This window comes from Leptodactylus fuscus, chromosome 6, assembly GCF_031893055.1.
Source record: "Leptodactylus fuscus isolate aLepFus1 chromosome 6, aLepFus1.hap2, whole genome shotgun sequence".
Taxonomy (NCBI): Eukaryota; Metazoa; Chordata; class Amphibia; order Anura; family Leptodactylidae; genus Leptodactylus; species Leptodactylus fuscus.
Window position 1 is genome coordinate 74,020,953 of NC_134270.1, and position 23,419 is coordinate 74,044,371.

General features: G+C 40.4%; 1 protein-coding gene across 1 annotated transcript in view; it reads left to right on the top strand.

Moving 5' to 3' along the window:
- POLD1 (DNA polymerase delta 1, catalytic subunit) overlaps nucleotides 1-23,419 on the top strand; it is a 91,254-nt gene that overhangs the window by 814 nt on the left and 67,021 nt on the right. The window contains exons 2-6 of the mRNA XM_075280229.1: nucleotides 11,468-11,669; nucleotides 11,972-12,082; nucleotides 19,181-19,321; nucleotides 20,755-20,880; nucleotides 22,222-22,390. Coding sequence (XP_075136330.1) covers nucleotides 11,468-11,669; nucleotides 11,972-12,082; nucleotides 19,181-19,321; nucleotides 20,755-20,880; nucleotides 22,222-22,390 — 749 coding nt within the window. The remainder of the gene's footprint in view (nucleotides 1-11,467; nucleotides 11,670-11,971; nucleotides 12,083-19,180; nucleotides 19,322-20,754; nucleotides 20,881-22,221; nucleotides 22,391-23,419) is intronic.

The following is a 23,419-nucleotide window of genomic DNA, read 5'->3' on the forward strand; positions in this document are numbered from 1 at the left end:
TGCTGTGATAAGCCTGGCATTATATGTGATGTATGCTGTGATAAGCCTGGCATTATATGTGATGTATGCTGTGATAAGCCTGGCATTATATGTAGGGTATGCTGTGAGAAGCCTGGCATTATATGTAGGGTATGCTGTAATAAGCCTGGCATTATATGTGGGGTATGCTGTAATAAGCCTGGCATTATATGTGGGGTATGCAGTAATAAGCCTGGCATTATATGTGGGGTATGCAGTAATAAGCCTGGCATTATATGTGATGTATGCTGTGATAAGCCTGGCATTATATGTAGGGTATGCTGTGATAAGCCTGGCATTATATGTGATGTATGCTGTAATAAGCCTGGCATTATATGAGGGGTATGCTGTGATAAGCCTGTAATTATATGTGGGGTATGCTGTGATAAGCCTGGTATTATATGTAGGGTATGCTGTGATAAGCCTGGCATTATATGAGGGTTATGCATTAATAAGCCTGTCATTATATGTGATGTATGCTGTGATAAGCCTGGCATTATATGAGGGGTATGCTGTAATAAGCCTGTCGTTATATGTAGGGTATGCTGTAATAAGCCTGGCATTATATGTGATGTATGCTGTGATAAGCCTGTCATTATGTGTGGGGTATGCTGTGATAAGCCTGGCATTATATGTAGGGTATGCTGTAATAAGCCTGGCATTATATGTGGGGTATGCTGTAATAAGCCTGGCATTATATGTGGGGTATGCTGTGATAAGCCTGGCATTATATGTGGGGTATGCTGTGATAAGCCTGGCATTATATGTGATGTATGCTGTGATAAGCCTGGCATTATATGTAGGGTATGCTGTAATAAGCCTGGCATTATATGTGGGGTATGCAGTAATAAGCCTGGCATTATATGTGGGGTATGCAGTAATAAGCTTGGCATTATATGTGGGGTATGCTGTAATGAGCCTGGCATTATATGTGGGGTATGCTGTGATAAGCCTGGCATTATATGTGATGTATGCTGTAATAAGCCTTTCATTATATGTGGGGTATGCTGTAATAAGCCTGGCATTATATGTGATGTATGCTGTGATAAGCCTGGCATTATATGTGGGGTATGCTGTGATAAGCTTGGCATTATATGTAGGGTATGCTGTAATAAGCCTGGCATTATGTGTGGGGTATGCATTAATAAGCCTGTCATTATGTGTGGGGTATGCTGTGATAAGCCTGTCATTATATGTGGGGTATGCTGTGATAAGCCTGGCATTATATGTGATGTATGCTGTGATAAGCCTGGCATTATATGTGATGTATGCTGTGATAAGCCTGGCATTATATGTAGGGTATGCTGTAATAAGCCTGGCATTATATGTGGGGTATGCTGTAATAAGCCTGGCATTATATGTGGGGTATGCAGTAATAAGCCTGGCATTATATGTGGGGTATGCTGTGATAAGCCTGGCATTATATAAGGGGTATGCTGTGATAAGCCTGGCATTATATGAGGGGTATGCTGTGATAAGCCTGGCATTATATGTAGGGTATGCTGTAATAAGCCTGTCATTATATGTAGGGTATGCAGTAATAAGCCTGGCATTATATGTGATGTATGCTGTGATAAGCCTGGCATTATATGTAGGGTATGCTGTGATAAGCCTGGCATTATATGTAGGGTATGCTGTAATGAGCCTGGCATTATATGTGATGTATGCTGTAATAGGCCTTTCATTATATGTGGGGTATGCTGTAATAAGCCTGGCATTATATGTGATGTATGCTGTGATAAGCCTGGCATTATATGTAGGGTATGCAGTAATAAGCCTGGCATTATATGTGATGTATGCTGTGATAAGCCTGGCATTATATGTAGGGTATGCTGTGATAAGCCTGGCATTATATGTAGGGTATGCTGTAATGAGCCTGGCATTATATGTGATGTATGCTGTAATAGGCCTTTCATTATATGTGGGGTATGCTGTAATAAGCCTGGCATTATATGTGATGTATGCTGTGATAAGCCTGGCATTATATGTGGGGTATGCATTACTAAGCCTGTCATTATATGTGATGTATGCTGTGATAAGCCTGGCATTATATGAGGGGTATGCTGTGATAAGCCTGGCATTATATGAGGGATATGCTGTAATAAGCCTGGCATTATATGTGGGGTATGCTGTAATAAGCCTGTCATTATATGTAGGGTATGCAGTAATAAGCCTGGCACAATATATTTGATGTATGCTGTGATAAGCCTGGCATTATATGTGGGGTATGCAGTAATAAGCCTGGCATTATATGTGATGTATGCTGTGATAAGCCTGGCATTATATGTGGGGTATGCTGTGATAAGCCTGGCATTATATGTAGGGTATGCTGTAATAAGCCTGTCATTATATGTGGGGTATGCAGTAATAACCCTAGCATTATATGTAATGTATGCTGTGATAAGCCTGGCATTATATGTGATGTATGCTGTGATAAGCCTGGCATTATATGTAGAGTATGCTGTAATAAGCCTGGCATTATATGAGGGGTATGCTGTGATAAGCCTGGCATTATATGTAGGGTATGCTGTAATAAGCCTGGCATTATATGTGGGGTATGCAGTAATAACCCTAGCATTATATGTAATGTATGCTGTGATAAGCCTGGCATTATATGTAGGGTATGCTGTGATAAGCCTGGCATTATATGTAGGGTATGCTGTAATAAGCCTGGCATTATATGTAGGGTATGCTGTGATAAGCCTGGCATTATATGTAGGGTATGCTGTAATAAGCCTGGCATTATATGTGGGGTATGCTGTGATAAGCCTGGCATTATATAAGGGGTATGCTGTGATAAGCCTGGCATTATATGTGATGTATGCTGTGATAAGCCTGGCATTATATGTAGGGTATGCTGTGAGAAGCCTGGCATTATATGTAGGGTATGCTGTAATAAGCCTGGCATTATATGTGGGGTATGCTGTAATAAGCCTGGCATTATATGTGGGGTATGCAGTAATAAGCCTGGCATTATATGTGGGGTATGCAGTAATAAGCCTGGCATTATATGTGATGTATGCTGTGATAAGCCTGGCATTATATGTAGGGTATGCTGTGATAAGCCTGGCATTATATGTGATGTATGCTGTAATAAGCCTGGCATTATATGAGGGGTATGCTGTGATAAGCCTGTAATTATATGTGGGGTATGCTGTGATAAGCCTGGTATTATATGTAGGGTATGCTGTGATAAGCCTGGCATTATATGAGGGTTATGCATTAATAAGCCTGTCATTATATGTGATGTATGCTGTGATAAGCCTGGCATTATATGAGGGGTATGCTGTAATAAGCCTGTCGTTATATGTAGGGTATGCTGTAATAAGCCTGGCATTATATGTGATGTATGCTGTGATAAGCCTGTCATTATGTGTGGGGTATGCTGTGATAAGCCTGGCATTATATGTAGGGTATGCTGTAATAAGCCTGGCATTATATGTGGGGTATGCTGTGATAAGCCTGGCATTATATGTAGGGTATGCTGTAATAAGCCTGGCATTATATGTGGGGTATGTTGTAATAAGCCTGGCATTATATGTGGGGTATGCTGTGATAAGCCTGGCATTATATGTGGGGTATGCTGTGATAAGCCTGGCATTATATGTGATGTATGCTGTGATAAGCCTGGCATTATATGTAGGGTATGCTGTAATAAGCCTGGCATTATATGTGGGGTATGCAGTAATAAGCCTGGCATTATATGTGGGGTATGCAGTAATAAGCTTGGCATTATATGTGGGGTATGCTGTAATGAGCCTGGCATTATATGTGGGGTATGCTGTGATAAGCCTGGCATTATATGTGATGTATGCTGTAATAAGCCTTTCATTATATGTGGGGTATGCTGTAATAAGCCTGGCATTATATGTGATGTATGCTGTGATAAGCCTGGCATTATATGTGGGGTATGCTGTGATAAGCTTGGCATTATATGTAGGGTATGCTGTAATAAGCCTGGCATTATGTGTGGGGTATGCATTAATAAGCCTGTCATTATGTGTGGGGTATGCTGTGATAAGCCTGTCATTATATGTGGGGTATGCTGTGATAAGCCTGGCATTATATGTGATGTATGCTGTGATAAGCCTGGCATTATATGTGATGTATGCTGTGATAAGCCTGGCATTATATGTAGGGTATGCTGTAATAAGCCTGGCATTATATGTGGGGTATGCTGTAATAAGCCTGGCATTATATGTGGGGTATGCAGTAATAAGCCTGGCATTATATGTGGGGTATGCTGTGATAAGCCTGGCATTATATAAGGGGTATGCTGTGATAAGCCTGGCATTATATGAGGGGTATGCTGTGATAAGCCTGGCATTATATGTAGGGTATGCTGTAATAAGCCTGTCATTATATGTAGGGTATGCAGTAATAAGCCTGGCATTATATGTGATGTATGCTGTGATAAGCCTGGCATTATATGTAGGGTATGCTGTGATAAGCCTGGCATTATATGTAGGGTATGCTGTAATAAGCCTGGCATTATATGGGGGGTATGCAGTAATAAGCCTGGCATTATATGTGGGGTATGCTGTAATGAGCCTGGCATTATATGTGATGTATGCTGTAATAGGCCTTTCATTATATGTGGGGTATGCTGTAATAAGCCTGGCATTATATGTGATGTATGCTGTGATAAGCCTGGCATTATATGTGGGGTATGCATTACTAAGCCTGTCATTATATGTGATGTATGCTGTGATAAGCCTGGCATTATATGAGGGGTATGCTGTGATAAGCCTGGCATTATATGAGGGATATGCTGTAATAAGCCTGGCATTATATGTGGGGTATGCTGTAATAAGCCTGTCATTATATGTAGGGTATGCAGTAATAAGCCTGGCACAATATATTTGATGTATGCTGTGATAAGCCTGGCATTATATGTGGGGTATGCAGTAATAAGCCTGGCATTATATGTGATGTATGCTGTGATAAGCCTGGCATTATATGTGGGGTATGCTGTGATAAGCCTGGCATTATATGTAGGGTATGCTGTAATAAGCCTGTCATTATATGTGGGGTATGCAGTAATAACCCTAGCATTATATGTAATGTATGCTGTGATAAGCCTGGCATTATATGTGATGTATGCTGTGATAAGCCTGGCATTATATGTAGAGTATGCTGTAATAAGCCTGGCATTATATGAGGGGTATGCTGTGATAAGCCTGGCATTATATGTAGGGTATGCTGTAATAAGCCTGGCATTATATGTGGGGTATGCAGTAATAACCCTAGCATTATATGTAATGTATGCTGTGATAAGCCTAGCATTATATGTGATGTATGCTGTGATAAGCCTGGCATTATATGTAGGGTATGCTGTAATAAGCCTGGCATTATATGTAGGGTATGCTGTGATAAGCCTGGCATTATATGTGATGTATGCTGTAATAAGCCTTTCATTATATGTGGGGTATGCTGTGATAAGCCTTTCATTATATGTGATGTATGCTGTGATAAGCCTGGCATTATATGTAGGGTATGCTGTAATAAGCCTGGCATTATATGTGGGGTATGCTGTAATAAGCCTGGCATTATATGTGGGGTATGCAGTAATAAGCCTGGCGTTATATGTGGGGTATGCAGTAATAAGCCTGGCATTATATGTGATGTATGCTGTGATAAGCCTGGCATTATATGTGGGGTATGCAGTAATAAGCCTGGCATTATATGTAGGGTATGCTGTAATAAGCCTGGCATTATATGTGGGGTATGCTGTAATAAGCCTGGCATTATATGTGGGGTATGCAGTAATAAGCCTGGCGTTATATGTGGGGTATGCAGTAATAAGCCTGGCATTATATGTGATGTATGCTGTGATAAGCCTGGCATTATATGTGGGGTATGCAGTAATAAGCCTGGCATTATATGTGGGGTATGCTGTGATAAGCCTGTCATTATGTGTGGGGTATGCTGTGATAAGCCTGTCATTATATGTGATGTATGCTGTGATAAGCCTGGCATTATATGTAGGGTATGCTGTAATAAGCCTGGCATTATATGTAGGGTATGCTGTAATAAGCCTGGCATTATATGTGGGGTATGCTGTGATAAGCCTGGCATTATATGTAGGGTATGCTGTAATAAGCCTGGCATTATATGTAGGGTATGCTGTAATAAGCCTGGCGTTATATGTGGGGTATGCTGTGATAAGCCTGGCATTATATGTGGGGTATGCTGTGATAAGCCTGGCATTATATGTGATGTATGCTGTGATAAGCCTGGCATTATATGTGATGTATGCTGTAATAAGCCTGGCATTATATGAGGGGTATGCTGTAATAAGCCTGGCATTATATGTAGGGTATGCTGTAACAAGCCTGGCATTATATGTAGGGTATGCTGTAATAAGCCTGGCATTATATGTGGGGTATGCTGTAATAAGCCTGGCATTATATGTGGGGTATGCTGTGATAAGCCTGGCATTATATGTAGGGTATGCTGTGATAAGCCTGGCATTATATGTGATGTATGCTGTAATAAGCCTTTCATTATATGTGGGGTATGCTGTAATAAGCCTGGCATTATATGTGATGTATGCTGTGATAAGCCTGGCATTATATGTAGGGTATGCTGTAATAAGCCTGGCATTATATGTAGGGTGTGCTGTGATAAGCTTGGCATTATATGTGGGGTATGCAGTAATAAGCCTGGCATTATATGTAGGGTATGCTGTAATAAGCCTGGCATTATATGTGATGTGTGCTGTAATAAGCCTGACATTATATGTGATGTATGCTGTGATAAGCCTGGCATTATATGTGGGGTATGCTGTGATAAGCCTGGCATTATATGTGATGTGTGCTGTAATAAGCCTGACATTATATGTGATGTATGCTGTGATAAGCCTGGCATTATATGTGGGGTATGCTGTAATAAGCCTGGCATTATATGTGGGGTATGCAGTAATAAGCCTGGCATTATATGTGGGGTATGCTGTGATAAGCCTGGCATTATATGTAGGGTATGCTGTGATAAGCCTGGCATTATATGTGATGTATGCTGTGATAAGCCTGGCATTATATGTAGGGTATGCTGTAATAAGCCTGGCATTATATGTAGGGTATGCTGTAATAAGCCTGGCATTATATGTGATGTATGCTGTAATAAGCCTGTCATTATATGTGGGGTATGCTGTAATAAGCCTGGCATTATATGTGATGTATGCTGTGATAAGCCTGGCATTATATGTAGGGTATGCTGTGATAAGCTTGGCATTATATGTGGGGTATGCAGTAATAAGCCTGGCATTATATGTAGGGTATGCTGTAATAAGCCTGGCATTATATGTGATGTATGCTGTGATAAGCCTGGCATTATATGTGGGGTATGCTGTAATAAGCCTGTCATTATATGTGGGGTATGTTATAATAAGCCTGGTATTATACATGATGTATGCTGTGATAAGCCTGGCATTATATGTGGGGTATTCTGTGATAAGCCTGGCATTATATGAGGGGTATGCTGTGATAAGCCTGGCATTATATGTAGGGTATGCTGTAATAAGCCTGGCATTATATGTGGGGTATGCAGTAATAACCCTAGCATTATATGTAATGTATGCTGTGATAAGCCTAGCATTATATGTGATGTATGCTGTGATAAGCCTGGCATTATATGTAGGGTATGCTGTAATAAGCCTGGCATTATATGTAGGGTATGCTGTGATAAGCCTGGCATTATATGTGATGTATGCTGTAATAAGCCTTTCATTATATGTGGGGTATGCTGTGATAAGCCTTTCATTATATGTAGGGTATGCTGTAATAAGCCTGGCATTATATGTGGGGTATGCTGTGATAAGCCTGGCATTATATGTGATGTATGCTGTAATAAGCCTTTCATTATATGTGGGGTATGCTGTGATAAGCCGTTCATTATATGTGATGTATGCTGTGATAAGCCTGGCATTATATGTAGGGTATGCTGTAATAAGCCTGGCATTATATGTGGGGTATGCTGTAATAAGCCTGGCATTATATGTGGGGTATGCAGTAATAAGCCTGGCGTTATATGTGGGGTATGCAGTAATAAGCCTGGCATTATATGTGATGTATGCTGTGATAAGCCTGGCATTATATGTGGGGTATGCAGTAATAAGCCTGGCATTATATGTAGGGTATGCTGTAATAAGCCTGGCATTATATGTGGGGTATGCTGTAATAAGCCTGGCATTATATGTGGGGTATGCAGTAATAAGCCTGGCGTTATATGTGGGGTATGCAGTAATAAGCCTGGCATTATATGTGATGTATGCTGTGATAAGCCTGGCATTATATGTGGGGTATGCAGTAATAAGCCTGGCATTATATGTGGGGTATGCTGTGATAAGCCTGTCATTATGTGTGGGGTATGCTGTGATAAGCCTGTCATTATATGTGATGTATGCTGTGATAAGCCTGGCATTATATGTAGGGTATGCTGTAATAAGCCTGGCATTATATGTAGGGTATGCTGTAATAAGCCTGGCATTATATGTGGGGTATGCTGTGATAAGCCTGGCATTATATGTAGGGTATGCTGTAATAAGCCTGGCATTATATGTAGGGTATGCTGTAATAAGCCTGGCGTTATATGTGGGGTATGCTGTGATAAGCCTGGCATTATATGTGGGGTATGCTGTGATAAGCCTGGCATTATATGTGATGTATGCTGTGATAAGCCTGGCATTATATGTGATGTATGCTGTAATAAGCCTGGCATTATATGAGGGGTATGCTGTAATAAGCCTGGCATTATATGTAGGGTATGCTGTAACAAGCCTGGCATTATATGTAGGGTATGCTGTAATAAGCCTGGCATTATATGTGATGTGTGCTGTAATAAGCCTGACATTATATGTGATGTATGCTGTGATAAGCCTGGCATTATATGTGGGGTATGCTGTGATAAGCCTGGCATTATATGTGATGTGTGCTGTAATAAGCCTGACATTATATGTGATGTATGCTGTGATAAGCCTGGCATTATATGTGGGGTATGCTGTAATAAGCCTGGCATTATATGTGGGGTATGCAGTAATAAGCCTGGCATTATATGTGGGGTATGCTGTGATAAGCCTGGCATTATATGTAGGGTATGCTGTGATAAGCCTGGCATTATATGTGATGTATGCTGTGATAAGCCTGGCATTATATGTAGGGTATGCTGTAATAAGCCTGGCATTATATGTAGGGTATGCTGTAATAAGCCTGGCATTATATGTGATGTATGCTGTAATAAGCCTGTCATTATATGTGGGGTATGCTGTAATAAGCCTGGCATTATATGTGATGTATGCTGTGATAAGCCTGGCATTATATGTAGGGTATGCTGTGATAAGCTTGGCATTATATGTGGGGTATGCAGTAATAAGCCTGGCATTATATGTAGGGTATGCTGTAATAAGCCTGGCATTATATGTGATGTATGCTGTGATAAGCCTGACATTATATGTGATGTATGCTGTGATAAGCCTGGCATTATATGTGGGGTATGCTGTAATAAGCCTGTCATTATATGTGGGGTATGTTATAATAAGCCTGGTATTATACATGATGTATGCTGTGATAAGCCTGGCATTATATGTGGGGTATTCTGTGATAAGCCTGTCATTTTGTGTGGGGTATGCTGTGATGAGCCTGGCATTACATGTGGGATATGCTGTAATAAGCCTGGCATTATATGTGGGGTATGCTGTTATAGGCCTGGCATTACATGTGGGATATGCTGTGATAAGCCTGGCATTACATGTGGGGTATGCTGTAATAAGCCTGCCATTATATGTGGGGTATGCTGTGATAGGCCTGGCATTACATGTGGGGTATGCTGTGATAGGCCTGGCATTACATGTGGGGTATGCTGTGATAAGCCTGGCATTACGTGTGGGGTATGCTATAATAAGCCTGCCATTATATGTGGGGTATGCTGTGATAGGCCTGGCATTACATGTGGGGTATGCTGTGATAAGCCTGGCATTACATGTGGGGTATGCTGTGATAAGCCTGGCATTACGTGTGGGGTATGCTGTGATAAGCCTGGCATTACGTGTGGGGTATGCTGTAATAACCCTAGCATTATATGTAATGTATGCTGTGATAAGCCTGGCATTATATGTGGTGTATGCTGTGATAAGCCTGGCATTACATGTGGGGTATGCTGTGATAAGCCTGGCATTACATGTGGGGTATGCTGTGATAAGCCTGGCATTACATGTGGGGTATTCTGTGGTAAGCCTGGCATTACATGTGGGGTATGCTTTAAAGGAATTATGTTATTCAAAAATCACATTTTTCACTAACCCCCTTTGGAATAGCCTTCATAATGTCTATTCTACACCTACTTTTGGTTTTCTCATGCAGGCAGCCGTTTCTGCATAAAATAGGTTTTGGGCATTATGCTAATGAAGGTCTTGGAGCACAGGCGTTCTGCAAGAAAATAAGAGCTGACAGGGCCTGCGTGGGACCTCGCAGAAGCAACAAGGAGGCAGACCGTGAGAGCTCATCATTGAAGGGGTTGTGAAGAAAATGACCAGGAGGAGGGAATGAACACTCTCAAGGTTATGACGCTGCTGTGCTTGGAGCACAGGGGAACGCTCTCTGTCCTCCGAGACCTTCATTAGCATAATAGCCAAAACCTATTTTATGCCGAAACAGCTACCTGCATAAGACAAATAAAGGGAGGAGTAGAATAGCCTTTATAGTGATTATTTAGGCCAGGTCTCCTGAATGACGTCATGTGGCGTGGTGATGCAAACGTGACAATGTTGTGAGACCAACGTCATCATGCTTGTATCCGCCATCCCTGACTTAATTCAGGAGCGTGGATGAGGACAAAGACGTGTACCGCAGCCAAGGAGATGGGAGTAACTCTGTTTTGTTATGGGCCTCCACTAATCCTACTTAGGTCTGAAGAGAGTATGAAGAATAATAGCAGTTGTGATTCAGACGTTTTTGGTCCAAACAAAACTTTGGCAGAAGGTCGCAAATACTGCAAAAACCAAACCGAAAAAATATTACGTGAACAAAATCACGTTGATTATCTGGATTGATGGTCTGTTTTGGTTATTGGACAAAATTGGTCACAACTACGACTCCACAGCCCAGTTCACTCTTCTGTGCCATCTGTTGCATTTCAGGCTAAGCTCCCATGTAGCTGGCCGCAGCAAAAAAAAAACGCTGCTGGAAAATCCATGGCGGCAACTCGTCGCAGTTTTTCCTGCAGCGCCTTTCACGGAAGGTCTGCAGAAGTTACCTCTCTGGACTTTCTGCTTCCTTTATACTTCCAGTGTTTCCATAGGTATACTTGACATGCTGTGATTTTCAAAATCGCAACGTTTTTGGAAATGAAAGTGTTTGTGCTGCATGTATTTTTCAGCAATATGTGGGTATGATTTGTGCATTAGCCCTATGTGAAATCTGCTATTTTTCCTAAATATAATTCATTCTATCTAGAGACATTGGAAATGGAATTTAAACGCAAGAAGGCAACAGCTGCTGGAGGCTTCTCCTCCTCCCAGACCAAGAAGAAGAAGACTGATTGGGATGAAGATGGTCCATCCCAGTTTGAAGAGGAGCTGGCGTTCCTCGATGAGGTTGAAGCTGACATGGCCATGGAAATGAGTGATGCTTACTCCACTGCAGACGTCTTACCTGTTGGTAGGTCACTGTAATGAGACTCTTCATGTAATGAGGCCACATATTACAATAATAGAACATATAGTGTAAATATCCATGCAATTCTTGTAATAATGGGATTCATTGTGGGCCTTTATAGGTGAAGATTACTGCTGTGATTCATTACACTTATATTGATGGTCACTATGCATAAATGTCTTTGGAATTGGTCTATACATTACACTATACATTCTCTAATGTAAAAGCAAATCAGCAATGATAGAAGAATTGCAAAGTGTGCTTCACTATTAGTTATTTATTTATTTTTTAAAATTTATTTTCAGATAAACTTTCAGACAATATTTCCCCAAAGTGGATGAGGCCTCCCCTTCCTCCAATTGACCCCCAGCAGAATTCCTTATGTTTTCATCAGATTGAACTAGACCATTATATTGGTGAGTTGAACAAAAAGGATATTACTACTGTAATCATGAACAATATGTGTTGTCAAAAGAAACTGATCACCCAATGAGCAAGTAAATGATTATTCATTGTTTGATCGGCGGCAATATTAGATGGATTATTGGGAATGAGCCCTTGTATAAATAATCCTTCTTAATAATTGCCTGTACCATTGTCCAGTCTAATAGAGCCCTTAGTTCTAGATCAGTGTAAAGTGAAAATGTTATTCTACCAGAGTGAATTTAACCAGGTCAAGTGCTGTGCAAGGATGGGAGGTTTGTGGTGGGCAGCCTGTGGAATTGTTAATGCAAATGTAGCTGAGAATGGGTTGTAACAGAAGCAGGATCAGCACAAGGTATGTAGTACAGGAATGTCAGTAGCAAGCTAAGTGATTGTATTATGAAGACTACCCCTGTCCATATGCCCCGCTTAGGGAATATAGACATCACAGAGAAGGTGTTCTGTTATAGGTTGTTTTTTATTTTTTTTGCAGTGTTCATATAATATAAAAGCTGTTGACATTTGGCACTCTACCATGTTACCGAATTATTGGTTTGTAATGACAGTTGTTTTAGTTACCATTACATGGTTTTCAGTGCCCCTATGGACATAAGCTGGCAATCACTATAAGCTGGCAGTGATCAGTAGCATCTATAGGATGTTCTGTTTTGAGAGAGCAAAGTGTTGTAAAACCCATATTTGTGTCAAATTGTATTTGCTTTGGCTGTTTTTAAGAAAATGCAGAAGTTGTGTTGGAGACGTAAATTTTTCCAGGGAATTGTGACTATTAGCCGTGATGCATGTATATATTAATGAGTCATATTTACTGTGGTGTAGACAAGAGAGGTCATGTGCTATAATTATATCCTCTGTACACATCATTGCCATGTCTCACTTTATGTGGTTGGTTTGGGCCCTTGACGATCATCTGTTTCAAGAGACTTTGGTACTCACAAAAGCCATGGCTGCCTCCCTCTGGTGATGATATCATGTTTATCAGTCACATGGTAGATCAGTATCTCAGTCCCATTTAAAGTGAATAGGGTTGAGATTTAATACCAAGCACTGTTCCTACAATATGTACAGCTGTGCTTGGCACACTTCCAAATGTTGTAGCTTCATTAAACATCTGAACTCTATGGGTCCAGGTGTCAGATTCCATCGATCACATATTGATGACCTGACCTTAGCATAGGTCATCAATATTCCTGGAAAACTCCTTTAACACTCCCCAATATCCACTGTAATAGTATGAAGGGTGTCAGGTCTTGGGTCAGCTTTATTATACAAAACATGACTGAGGCAACATTTTCTCGAAAGCACACAAGCTCCCTTATTGTGAAATATGATCTGGGGGGGGGGGTGTTAGTTTTTTAGGCGATGGGGGAGCCTATTAAAGGCTGGGCAATTATGACCTATATCCCAATCCTGATTAATTAAGCATTTTACCTAGGTTAAGATTAATAGCGATTATTTTGGTCACGCCTCCTTTGCTGTATGATAAAATGTTGACCGAACATTGCAAAATTTGTCTTGCAAAACTGCTATTTTTATAGTGTGCGGTCTCTTCAGGCCCCACAGGTCAATAAGTGGAACACCAGGGAAGATGAGGAGATATAAAAAGTGTTACTCACCTCTTCTGTGCTCTGGTGTGAAGCTCCACAAAGCTATATAAACTTGGTATTGCTGTAAGCCTGCAGACTCGAACATAGGTAAAATATAATTTTGATCACACAGCACATTATTTGGAATAATAAATGGTACCATGGAAAAATAAGATTATGGCTTTTTGGAAGTTGGGGAGTAAAACAAGAAATTGAAAAAAAACGGCTGTGGTGGGCAGGGGTTAAGACTGTATAACTAGTTATGCCCTGAGTATATTTTCTGTGTCTTATTCTTTGTGGCTGCTGTGATGGTTTGCCTAAATAATTTAGGAGCCAAAACAAATTTTTAGTGGCCAAATAGTATAATGCTGCCTGTCGCCCCACCCAACACATAGTATAATGCTCCCCAGTGGCCCTCCATACACACAGTGCACCCCCATCCCCACAGTATTATGTTTACCTGTGCCTCTCACCAGTTGCACCCATCACACAGTTCAATCTTCTTTAGTGCACCCTCTAGCTGCAGACAGTATTAATGGCATCCTGACTGGTCAATCAGGAAACTGAAGGTTTCTTACTTACCGTTGTATTTAACTCTAGACTGTAATGTTTTGGTGCTATTTGCAGATTTAGTCGTATTGGCAACCATTTTGGTTGCCATCTGGAACCCTTCCTTCAATATCAGAAAGACAGTAGTTAGAAATAGCTCACTATATTAATCAGTTTGTTTTTCTGTCCCTACATTATATATACTATCTAGATGGCAATATACAACTGAAATTTCTACCACCGTAGTATTATCTGTGGCACTATCATCTAGGGATTGAGCCCATTGCTAAATGTATATTAATCTAACCTGATGGCACAGGATTTAAGGCCTTCTGCCAGTGTACCTTGTGCTTGCAGGTAGTTACCGCACTTGGCTGTACAAATAAGGAAGTAGAGTAATTGAGATGATTAGATCAGTTATTATTGGTGCAATAGGGAAGCACTTTTCAGTTTTCTTTGTACTTGACAACATTATCCTATTATACCCCTTATTGTACCTGTGAATCCAAGAAGAGTGAAGGATTGTGGAGCTGCTTGGTTAAGGAATTCCCCTGGAGATAATCTCCACTCCTACACTGGGCCTACAGAACAGTTCCCCACATAGTAATTGAATATCTTATATTTAATGACTGCTATTAAAATGGTCCAGCTTCCTGTAATAAATCACATGTATATGTCTCTCCCCTAGTCTGCAGGCCTGTGTTCAGCACGTAGTCTATCTGTAAACCACACACATTGATTATATGTTTTATAACGTGTAATATATTATCTAATAACTAACCCCCCACTACCAATATGACCATTATCACTGCTTCCTCAGGGGTTTTCTATCCACATTTCCTTCTGTATAGAAAGATCCATCTGCTGTATAACTAAACATATATGCCATTATGAATACTAAGAAAGCTTAGTCACCTCTGAGGCTATAATGATGGTTATATTCATTGCTTGCCAGATCTTCTAAATAAAGCTTGTCCCGAGTGATTGATTCCTCTATGATGGCCATATAAACTACCAGGATATATGGGCTATTGTCATCTTTAAATACAAGTTCTTTTAACCCCTTCCCGACATGCGTCGTAATAGTACGGCGCGTGTCGGGTCTGTAACTATGGCGACCGCCCGGGAGCCGGGCGGCCGTCATAGCCGCCGGGTGTCTACTGCTTTAAGCAGTAGACAACCGGCTCTAATGCCTCCGATCGGTCCCCGGACCGATCGGAGGCATTAACCCCTCCGGCGCTGCGGTCAAAGGTGCCGGAGGCGCCATTTTCCCGGCGGCGCATGGGCGCCGCCATTTTGGCAGGGATCGCCGGCTCCTGGAGCATGCTCCAGGGCCGACGTCATGTTGCCGTGACAGCCGGGAGCCTTGTTAAAGGCTCCCAGCCGGTCTGCAAATTCTCTCTTTTGCAGGCTGGTCTATGCAGCCTGCAAAAGAGATGATGATTTTTTGCAATGCATTGCAATGCATTAGCATTGTAATGCATTGCATTAGTGATCAGACCCCCTGGGGTTCAACACCCCTAGGGGGTGTAATAAATGCAAAAAATAAAAATACTGTGTGAAAAAAAAAAAGTAAAAAAAATATAAAAAAATATAAAAAGTATTAAAAGTTCAAATCACCCCCCTTTCCCTAGAACAAATATAAAAGTAGTTAAAAACTGTGAAACACATACATGTTAGGTATCCCCGCGTCCGAAATCGCCCGCTCTACAAATCTATAAAAATATTTTTCCTGTTCGGTAAACGCCGTAGCAGGAAAAAATAGTCAAAAGTGCCAAACAGCCGTTTTTTCACTGTTTTGATTCTGATAAAAATTTTAATAAAAAGTGATCAAAGCAATAACATTTCCCGAAAATGGTAGAACTAAAAAGTACACCCGGCCCCGCAAAAAAAGACGCCCTATGCATCCCCGTACACCTATGTATAAAAAAGTTACGGCCGTTGGAATATGGCGACTTTTAGAAAAAAAATTTTTAACACCGTTTTGGAATTTTTTTTAGGGGTCAAAATGTAAATAAAACCATATAAATTTGGTATCCCCGGATTCGTAACGAAACACAGAATATAGGGGACATGTCATTTTGGCTGCACAGTGAACGCCATAAAACCAAAGCCCGTAAGAAAGTCGCAGAAATGCATTTTTTCTTCAAATCCACCCCATTCTGAATTTTTTTTCCTGCTTCCCAGTACATTATATAGAATAATTAATGGTAGCATCATCAAGAAAAATTTGTCCCGCAAAAATTAAGACCTCATATGGCTCTGGGAGCGGAGAAATAAAAAAGTTATGGGGTTTAGAAGGAGGGGAGTTAAAAACGAAAAACCAAAAACAAAAAATGCCATCGGCGGGAAGGGGTTAATGGATTGTCCAGTCACTCCCCAGAAAATAAAATAAACATTCTTCCATTCTGTACTTCTTAGTTCCCCACTAGTCTCTGTATTTTGGCCTCCAGTGATGACATCCTGACATGGACATTTGGATGGTGATGGTGACAGGTTACTGCTTCAGTCATTACCGAAAGCCAAAATACCAGCTGGATATCACAAGCAACAAAACTGGGACTGGCAGTTGTTCAGTAAACTGCGTATTATTACTACTTTTATAATTTCATGCCATTCTAAGTGAACTTTAAAATATTTTTTTAAAGGGCATGTCTCCCCTAGACGACAATAGTCTGTGTTCTGTGAAAGGGAGTCTGTCTCTAAGATAATCTATACCAAATCAGCCACTGTGCATTCTAGGTGACATTATGTCGAGCACCATCATACCTTTATGTAGACCAATAGATGCTTCACTTCCTTGAAAGACATTTTATAAATATGCAAGTGCAGTGGGTTGTGCAAGAGCCTCAGGTTTTCAAACCATGCGCAGTTCAGGTGTCTCGTTGTCGCTGCTGAGGAGGAGTACGGGAGCAGTACAGGAGGAGGGGCCGTCTCACCAGAAGCTTGGAGGGGTAAGTATATGCTATGGGTTGGGCTGAGTAGGTAGGAAAGGATGGAATAGTTAGAGAGACAGGGAGGGGGGGGGGGAGGTGAGAGGGTTAGTGAGGAAGTTATATAGCAGGAAGCAGGGCATGTAAACAAAATCAGAGATGCCAGCAGCCCTCAGACACACCCAGAAATCACTCAAAACACGGATATAGGTATATGGGTGCATTTATTATCCCATTAGTAGCACTAACATCATTTTTATTTTTTTTTGCCTGGAAAACCTCTTTAATTGATTAATTTTATATATGAATTTTTTTTTTTTTTTGAGTAATGCTATGGTTTTCTGACCACAACTTTTTCTAGTTTTACAGACCTCAAATATGCCCAGTTAAAATTGCCTAAAGAAGTAGTCCGAGATAACTGGAAAGCCCTTCACTAATCTAAACCTCCTCCTACTTTCTAAATAACATAATTCAACAAAAATGTATAGGACGTTTTCTGATTATCCAGTAACGATCCATTTTCCCATTTCTGGAAACCGATCGTCACTATGAATTTCCCCCCATCCACCCCATTATACTTACCTTCTTCCTTCGAGATGGCTCTTTCTTCGCTAATTCTGCAGGCGCACCCTCTTCTCCAAGCTCTGCTCTGCACACTGCTGCTGATAATCCACCTCTACTGCCCAGCTTACGCATGCGTAGTAGAGGCGAGCCATCACTACAGAGAAGCATAAGTAAAGCAGTAGGGGCCGTCTCACAAGAAGAAGCCTGGAAGGCAAGTATATAATATGGGTCAGTGGTTGGGCTGATTAGGTAGGAACGGCAGGTTAGCTAGAGAGACAGGGAGGGGGTGTATGGGAGGGAGAGAGGAAGGAGGGGTTAGTGAGGTGAGAGGGAGGTAGTTTGGAAGTTATACAGCAGGAAGCTGAACCATGTAAATAAATGCAGAAGATAACAGGAGCTCCCAGAAATCACTCAAAACACGGCTAAAGGTATATGGGTGCATTTATTAACTCATTAATAGCACTAACAGACTTAAAAAAAAATAAATCTTTTTTGCCCGGAAAACCTCTTCAAATATATCATGATGGCTGCCTGAATCCATGTTGCTTTCAACTGGAGAAAGTCTTTCCTCTCTTTGACCAATCTGATTCGACGAATTGATACAGTTATGCTTCACCATCGGCATCTGAATTCTATATATTTTCCTTCCTCACTATTCAGACAGGATCTCTCCGCCCACTTATATTGTACCTTTTTACATCCCTTGCACTATTTCCATTCAGGGCTCGTTCACATCTGCGCCCGGCCTCCGTTCTGCAGGTTTCTGTTTCCTGCACAAAACTGGGCAGGAGACTGAAACCTGCCGGCATCTTTCAAACCCATTCATTTGAATGGGTTCAAAAAGTGTCCAGCCGTGAGCGGCAGTGAGCGTTTCATGCTCTCCGCGGCTAAACCGTTTTTTTTTTTTAACCGGACACAGAGTCGGACATGCAGTACTCTGTGTCCGGTTTAAAAAAACTGTTTTGCGGCGGAGAGCATAAAACGCTCACCAGCGCTCACGGCCGGACTCTGCATGGCAGGTTTCTGTCTTCTGCATTCAAAAACGAAACCTGAGAACGGAGACCCGAACGCTGGTTTGAACCTAGCGTCAGTGTGACTCCACTTTGATTTCTCTTTCCTTTTTTTTATCACCCTGCACTTTTTTCTGTATGTTCCATTCTTCTTAGAATAAGTTATTGTATTTTATACTTGCCTTCTTATCCTGCACCTTCATGTGCCTTTTTAGGATTGTAGTATTATTATTTTTATTTTTTTACTGTTTCTTTTACTTCTATATTTCAATATATACTTTTTAAACTAAATAAAAAATAGAATTAGATTTATTTTACTTTTTTACATAATTATTTTTTTTATCTTTAAATGTATCTAACCACATTATTTTGTATCAAGTAAATTAATTGGGATCTTTGTTGCCTGTTACTAAACCAATAATATTTTGTAGGGTCACACATTCCTGGGATGCTTGGTGCTACGCAAGGACCTGTTCCCATTATCAGGATGTTTGGAATCACAGCAGATGGGAACAGCATATGCTGCCATATACACGGCTTTGCTCCATACTTCTATGTGCCCTGTCAGCCTGGTATGTGACCAAGAAATCTACCTTTATATTATAAAGGGTTTTGTATGTGGACTCCCTAATAAAAGAAATCAAATTTGGTGTATTATTTATTTATTTGGCATTTTTTATCTATATATGATGATCCTTTGTGTCTTCTGTATTCTGATGCTCCCATTTTCTGTACAGGGGCCATGACGGTATGTAAAGGTGTTACTTGACAATAATGCTGTACATGTATAGTATATGTTATGCCTATCTAAGAATCAATAGCTATGCATATCAGATTAAAGTCTCATAAAGTGTACAGGGTTTTACAAAACCCCACCTATGTGCAGCAGAACTTATTTTGGGGAGAAATTGCCTGCAAAGTCCTCATTATGCAGTGGAGATTTCTGCTAATGTGAACATAACCTTATTGGTGGTATAACCAGATTTGTGGTAAATGTTATATGGATGGGGCTCTAAGCACTGGTACCACCAGCGATTATGACAACTTGCCTGTAAGATTCTCCACTGTTCTCTATAAATGGGCAGGACTTGTTCTTACAAGTCTATATGGGTGGTGCAGAAACATTATAGCCTCCACTTCACTTGTTTCCTGGTGGTCTTAATATCAGGACCCCTCTCTGCGTGATTGATGACTATTCCAAAGCTTGGATAGGTGATTAATAAATATTCTAGCTGTTTTTCATTTAGCGTTTCATTTATTCCACTTTTGTGGAAACAAAATATACGGTTGGGAAAGTACTTATCTGATTATTGCTTAAAGGGCTTCCCCACAAACCAAGTTATTCTCTATCCATAGGATAGGAATAATTTGCAGATCAGTGGGGGGTACCAGAGATGGCCGAGGTACAAGTGCTCGATTATCTCTGGCCCTCCCATTGAAATAAATGGAAAAGTGTATTCACTGTCCCACTACCGCTCTATTAAAAACAAGGAACGTCAGCCCCCCACTGATCTGCAAGTTATGGATACAGAATAACTTGCTTTGTGGAAAAAATCTTATAAGTATTCCTTATCGCTAATCCAAGTCAGTTGAACATATTGCCTTGTTTACGTAGCCTTAATTTTTTTTTTTTTTTTTGGCAAACCTTCATTTAAACATTGTGATGTTTACTGGACCACTGTAGTTAGACACGGTCAGCCTTTAGGAACACTGCTGTCTCTATTATAAGTTAATGGGAACTGTTGTCCTTCCTATAATGGATCTGGCAGTGTGTGTCTGTTTATTTTATTTTATTTTTTTTCTCTTTCTAAACAAAAACCACAACACATGTGAGTAGGGCTTAATATTCAGCTTTATTTCATGGCAATATATCTTTGTGTTGTGTAGAAATAGTTGTGTTTTTTTTTTTTTTTTTTTTTTTTTTTTTTAATGCATTTTCTAATTTTAATCACAAAATTAACTTTCTACTATACTCTTCTACAACTGTCTTGCATCTGTCTTTCAGGATTCAAACAGGAGCATCTGAACGATTTCAAGAAGGAACTAAACAATGTAGTGATCAAGGACATGCGCTCTAACAAAGACAACATCTCTCAGGCAGTCCTGGCGGTAGATATCTGCATGAAGGAGAGTAAGTCATTTTGAAATATAAATATAGAAAGTATGACCCCCACAGTATATATGTTAGCCAAAAGTTGATTCTATGTGTGAGACAATCCAAGCAGCATCCACAAATGCAAAAAAAAGCACCAGAGTGCAGCAAAGGAATCCATGTTCACATTTCTTTATTTTGAATATTCACCATCAGGAGAAAAATACCAATTGTTGTCTCTTTCAGTGTGAAAACTTGTTGACAAATTGAATTTTTTTTTTCTCCCTATGGTGATTGTTCTTTAATATTTTAAATTAGGAAGAGTGATGTGTACGCTGTTTAAAGAGGACCTTTCATCAGATTGGACACAGGCAGTTCCATATACTGCTGGAAAGCCGACATTGCGCTGAATTCAGCATACTGTGGGCTTTCCCGATCCCCGGGTGAAGAGCTAGCGGTGCCAGTACTGTAGCTCTTCACAGTCAGAAGGGCATTCCTGACAGTCTGTCAGGAATGTCCTTCTCCACAGCAGCGACTATCGCGCTGTACAGTGTGAGCGGGGAGGAATGCCCCCTCTGCTCCTGATATTACTCGTCTATGGACGAGCACTGTGAGCAGAGGGAGGGGGCGTTCCTCCCCACTCACACTGTACAGCGCAATAGGCGCTGCTGTGGAGAAGGACATTCCTGACAGACTGTCAGGAATGCCCTTCTGACTGTAAAGCGCTACGGTACTGGCACCTCTAGCTCTTTACCTGGGGCAGGGATCGGGAAAGCCGACAGTGCGCTGAATTCAGCGCACTGTCGGCTTTCCAGCGGTATATAACACCGCATGTGCCAAATCCATAAAAGGTCCTCTTTAAATTTTTCCACTGGATAAAGTTGCCAAAATTGTAAAATAAGGAATTGGAGAGAAATTATGAAGTACAGAATTTTGAATTGGACCTTTCGCATACTATAAAAAAACATGTAGTATCATGAATTTAGTGTACTGTCGGCATTCTTAGTATGCACCCCGGTGCGAAAGAGATCAGTGCCGTTAATTTTGGCACTGATATCTCTCCACTGTTAGAAGGGCAGGCCTTCAACCTAGCGTCTCCTCTGGTCTGTGAGGAACGTCCCCTGACAGTACTCTTCTATAGACTAGTACTGTAAGGGGGGTGTTCCAAAGTCCAGCAATGACACTATGCTGTAAGGCCTGATTTTTTATTTTTTTTTTTGATGGTGGGGAGGTAATATCCCGAAAATAATGTTTTATAGGTTGTACGAATATCTACTAAAATAGACGTCTTCATGTTTATAAATTTATAGAATTATATTTGAAAGTATAAAATATAGTAGTCTTGATCATTGACATTGATTGTTTTACTTGTTACTGTAGATATGTATGGATATCATGGAAAGAGGATTATTCCCTTTCTTAAAATCACCATGGCCTTACCACGTCTAATCGCACCTGCCAAGCGTCTCTTAGAACAAGGTATTCGCTTTGGCAGCTTCCCATTACAATGCTATCAAGCCTATGAAGCCAACATTGACTTTGAAATCAGGTATTTTACAACTTTTGTGCTATTTTTAATTAGTAAAGGGCTTTTTCTTTCTTTTTTTTTCCTTTTTTTTTTTTTTTTTGTTTCTATATGAAACTTTTCCTTTTTTCTGTTTTATTAAGGGATTTAAACCTGTGATTATTCCATCTCCTGTTTAAAGTTTGGGAATACTTGGTATTATATCATCCAGACTGTTAAAGTGTGATGCAGGCCATGTCTGCTCATAATGCCAACATGCCTGTTTTAGCTTTTTTTTTTTGTTTTGCAATTGTACATAGTAACGCTAGTATCTCTGGATCAGGGCCTTAACTCAAAGTAGTTTGATATAAAGCTAAAATCCAACAGATTTTCATGCCCACTGCTTGCAACATATTTGCTTTACCATGGAACCCTGTAAGAAAAAAGTTTTATGAACATTGCCATTTCTTTGTGTAACATGATGTCTATTATTTATGTTTGCTTTTATATTTACAGTGGGTTTTATCGCTTGGCTGTACGCTTTTCTTCACTTTATTTATTAACCCATTGTATAAATGGTTTGCAATCCTTAAAGGGAGTCTCTCAGCATGAAAATCAGTATCAAGCTAATGACAGTGTCTTGTTGAGTGGCATCTACACTTTCCTAAGATGCCTGTCTTATTCTGCATTGCAGCTCCATTTTCTTGAAAATCTGGATTTTTTTCTTGTGTAAATTTTTTTTTGAAAAGCGCTCTAAGGGCGTGTCTTCTCCTGCCAGGGCTGGTTATCTAGTGCAAAGAGTGTAGCACCTGTAGGAGAAGACACGTCCTTAAAGTCCTTTTTCAGCTCATGTGCATAAGAATACAATGCAGAGTTCAATTAAAAAGAAGCTGCATGGCAAAATAAGAAAGGCATCTTTGGAAAGTGTAGGAGCAGCTTTGCAAAGTACCATCACTAGTTTGATATTGCTTTTCCTGCTGACAGGGGAATAATAAGATTGTATAAATTTGTATTCCTGCTAACAAAAAAATACAAAAAAAAAAACAAAATTCAATTTATCCAGCGTTTTTTCTC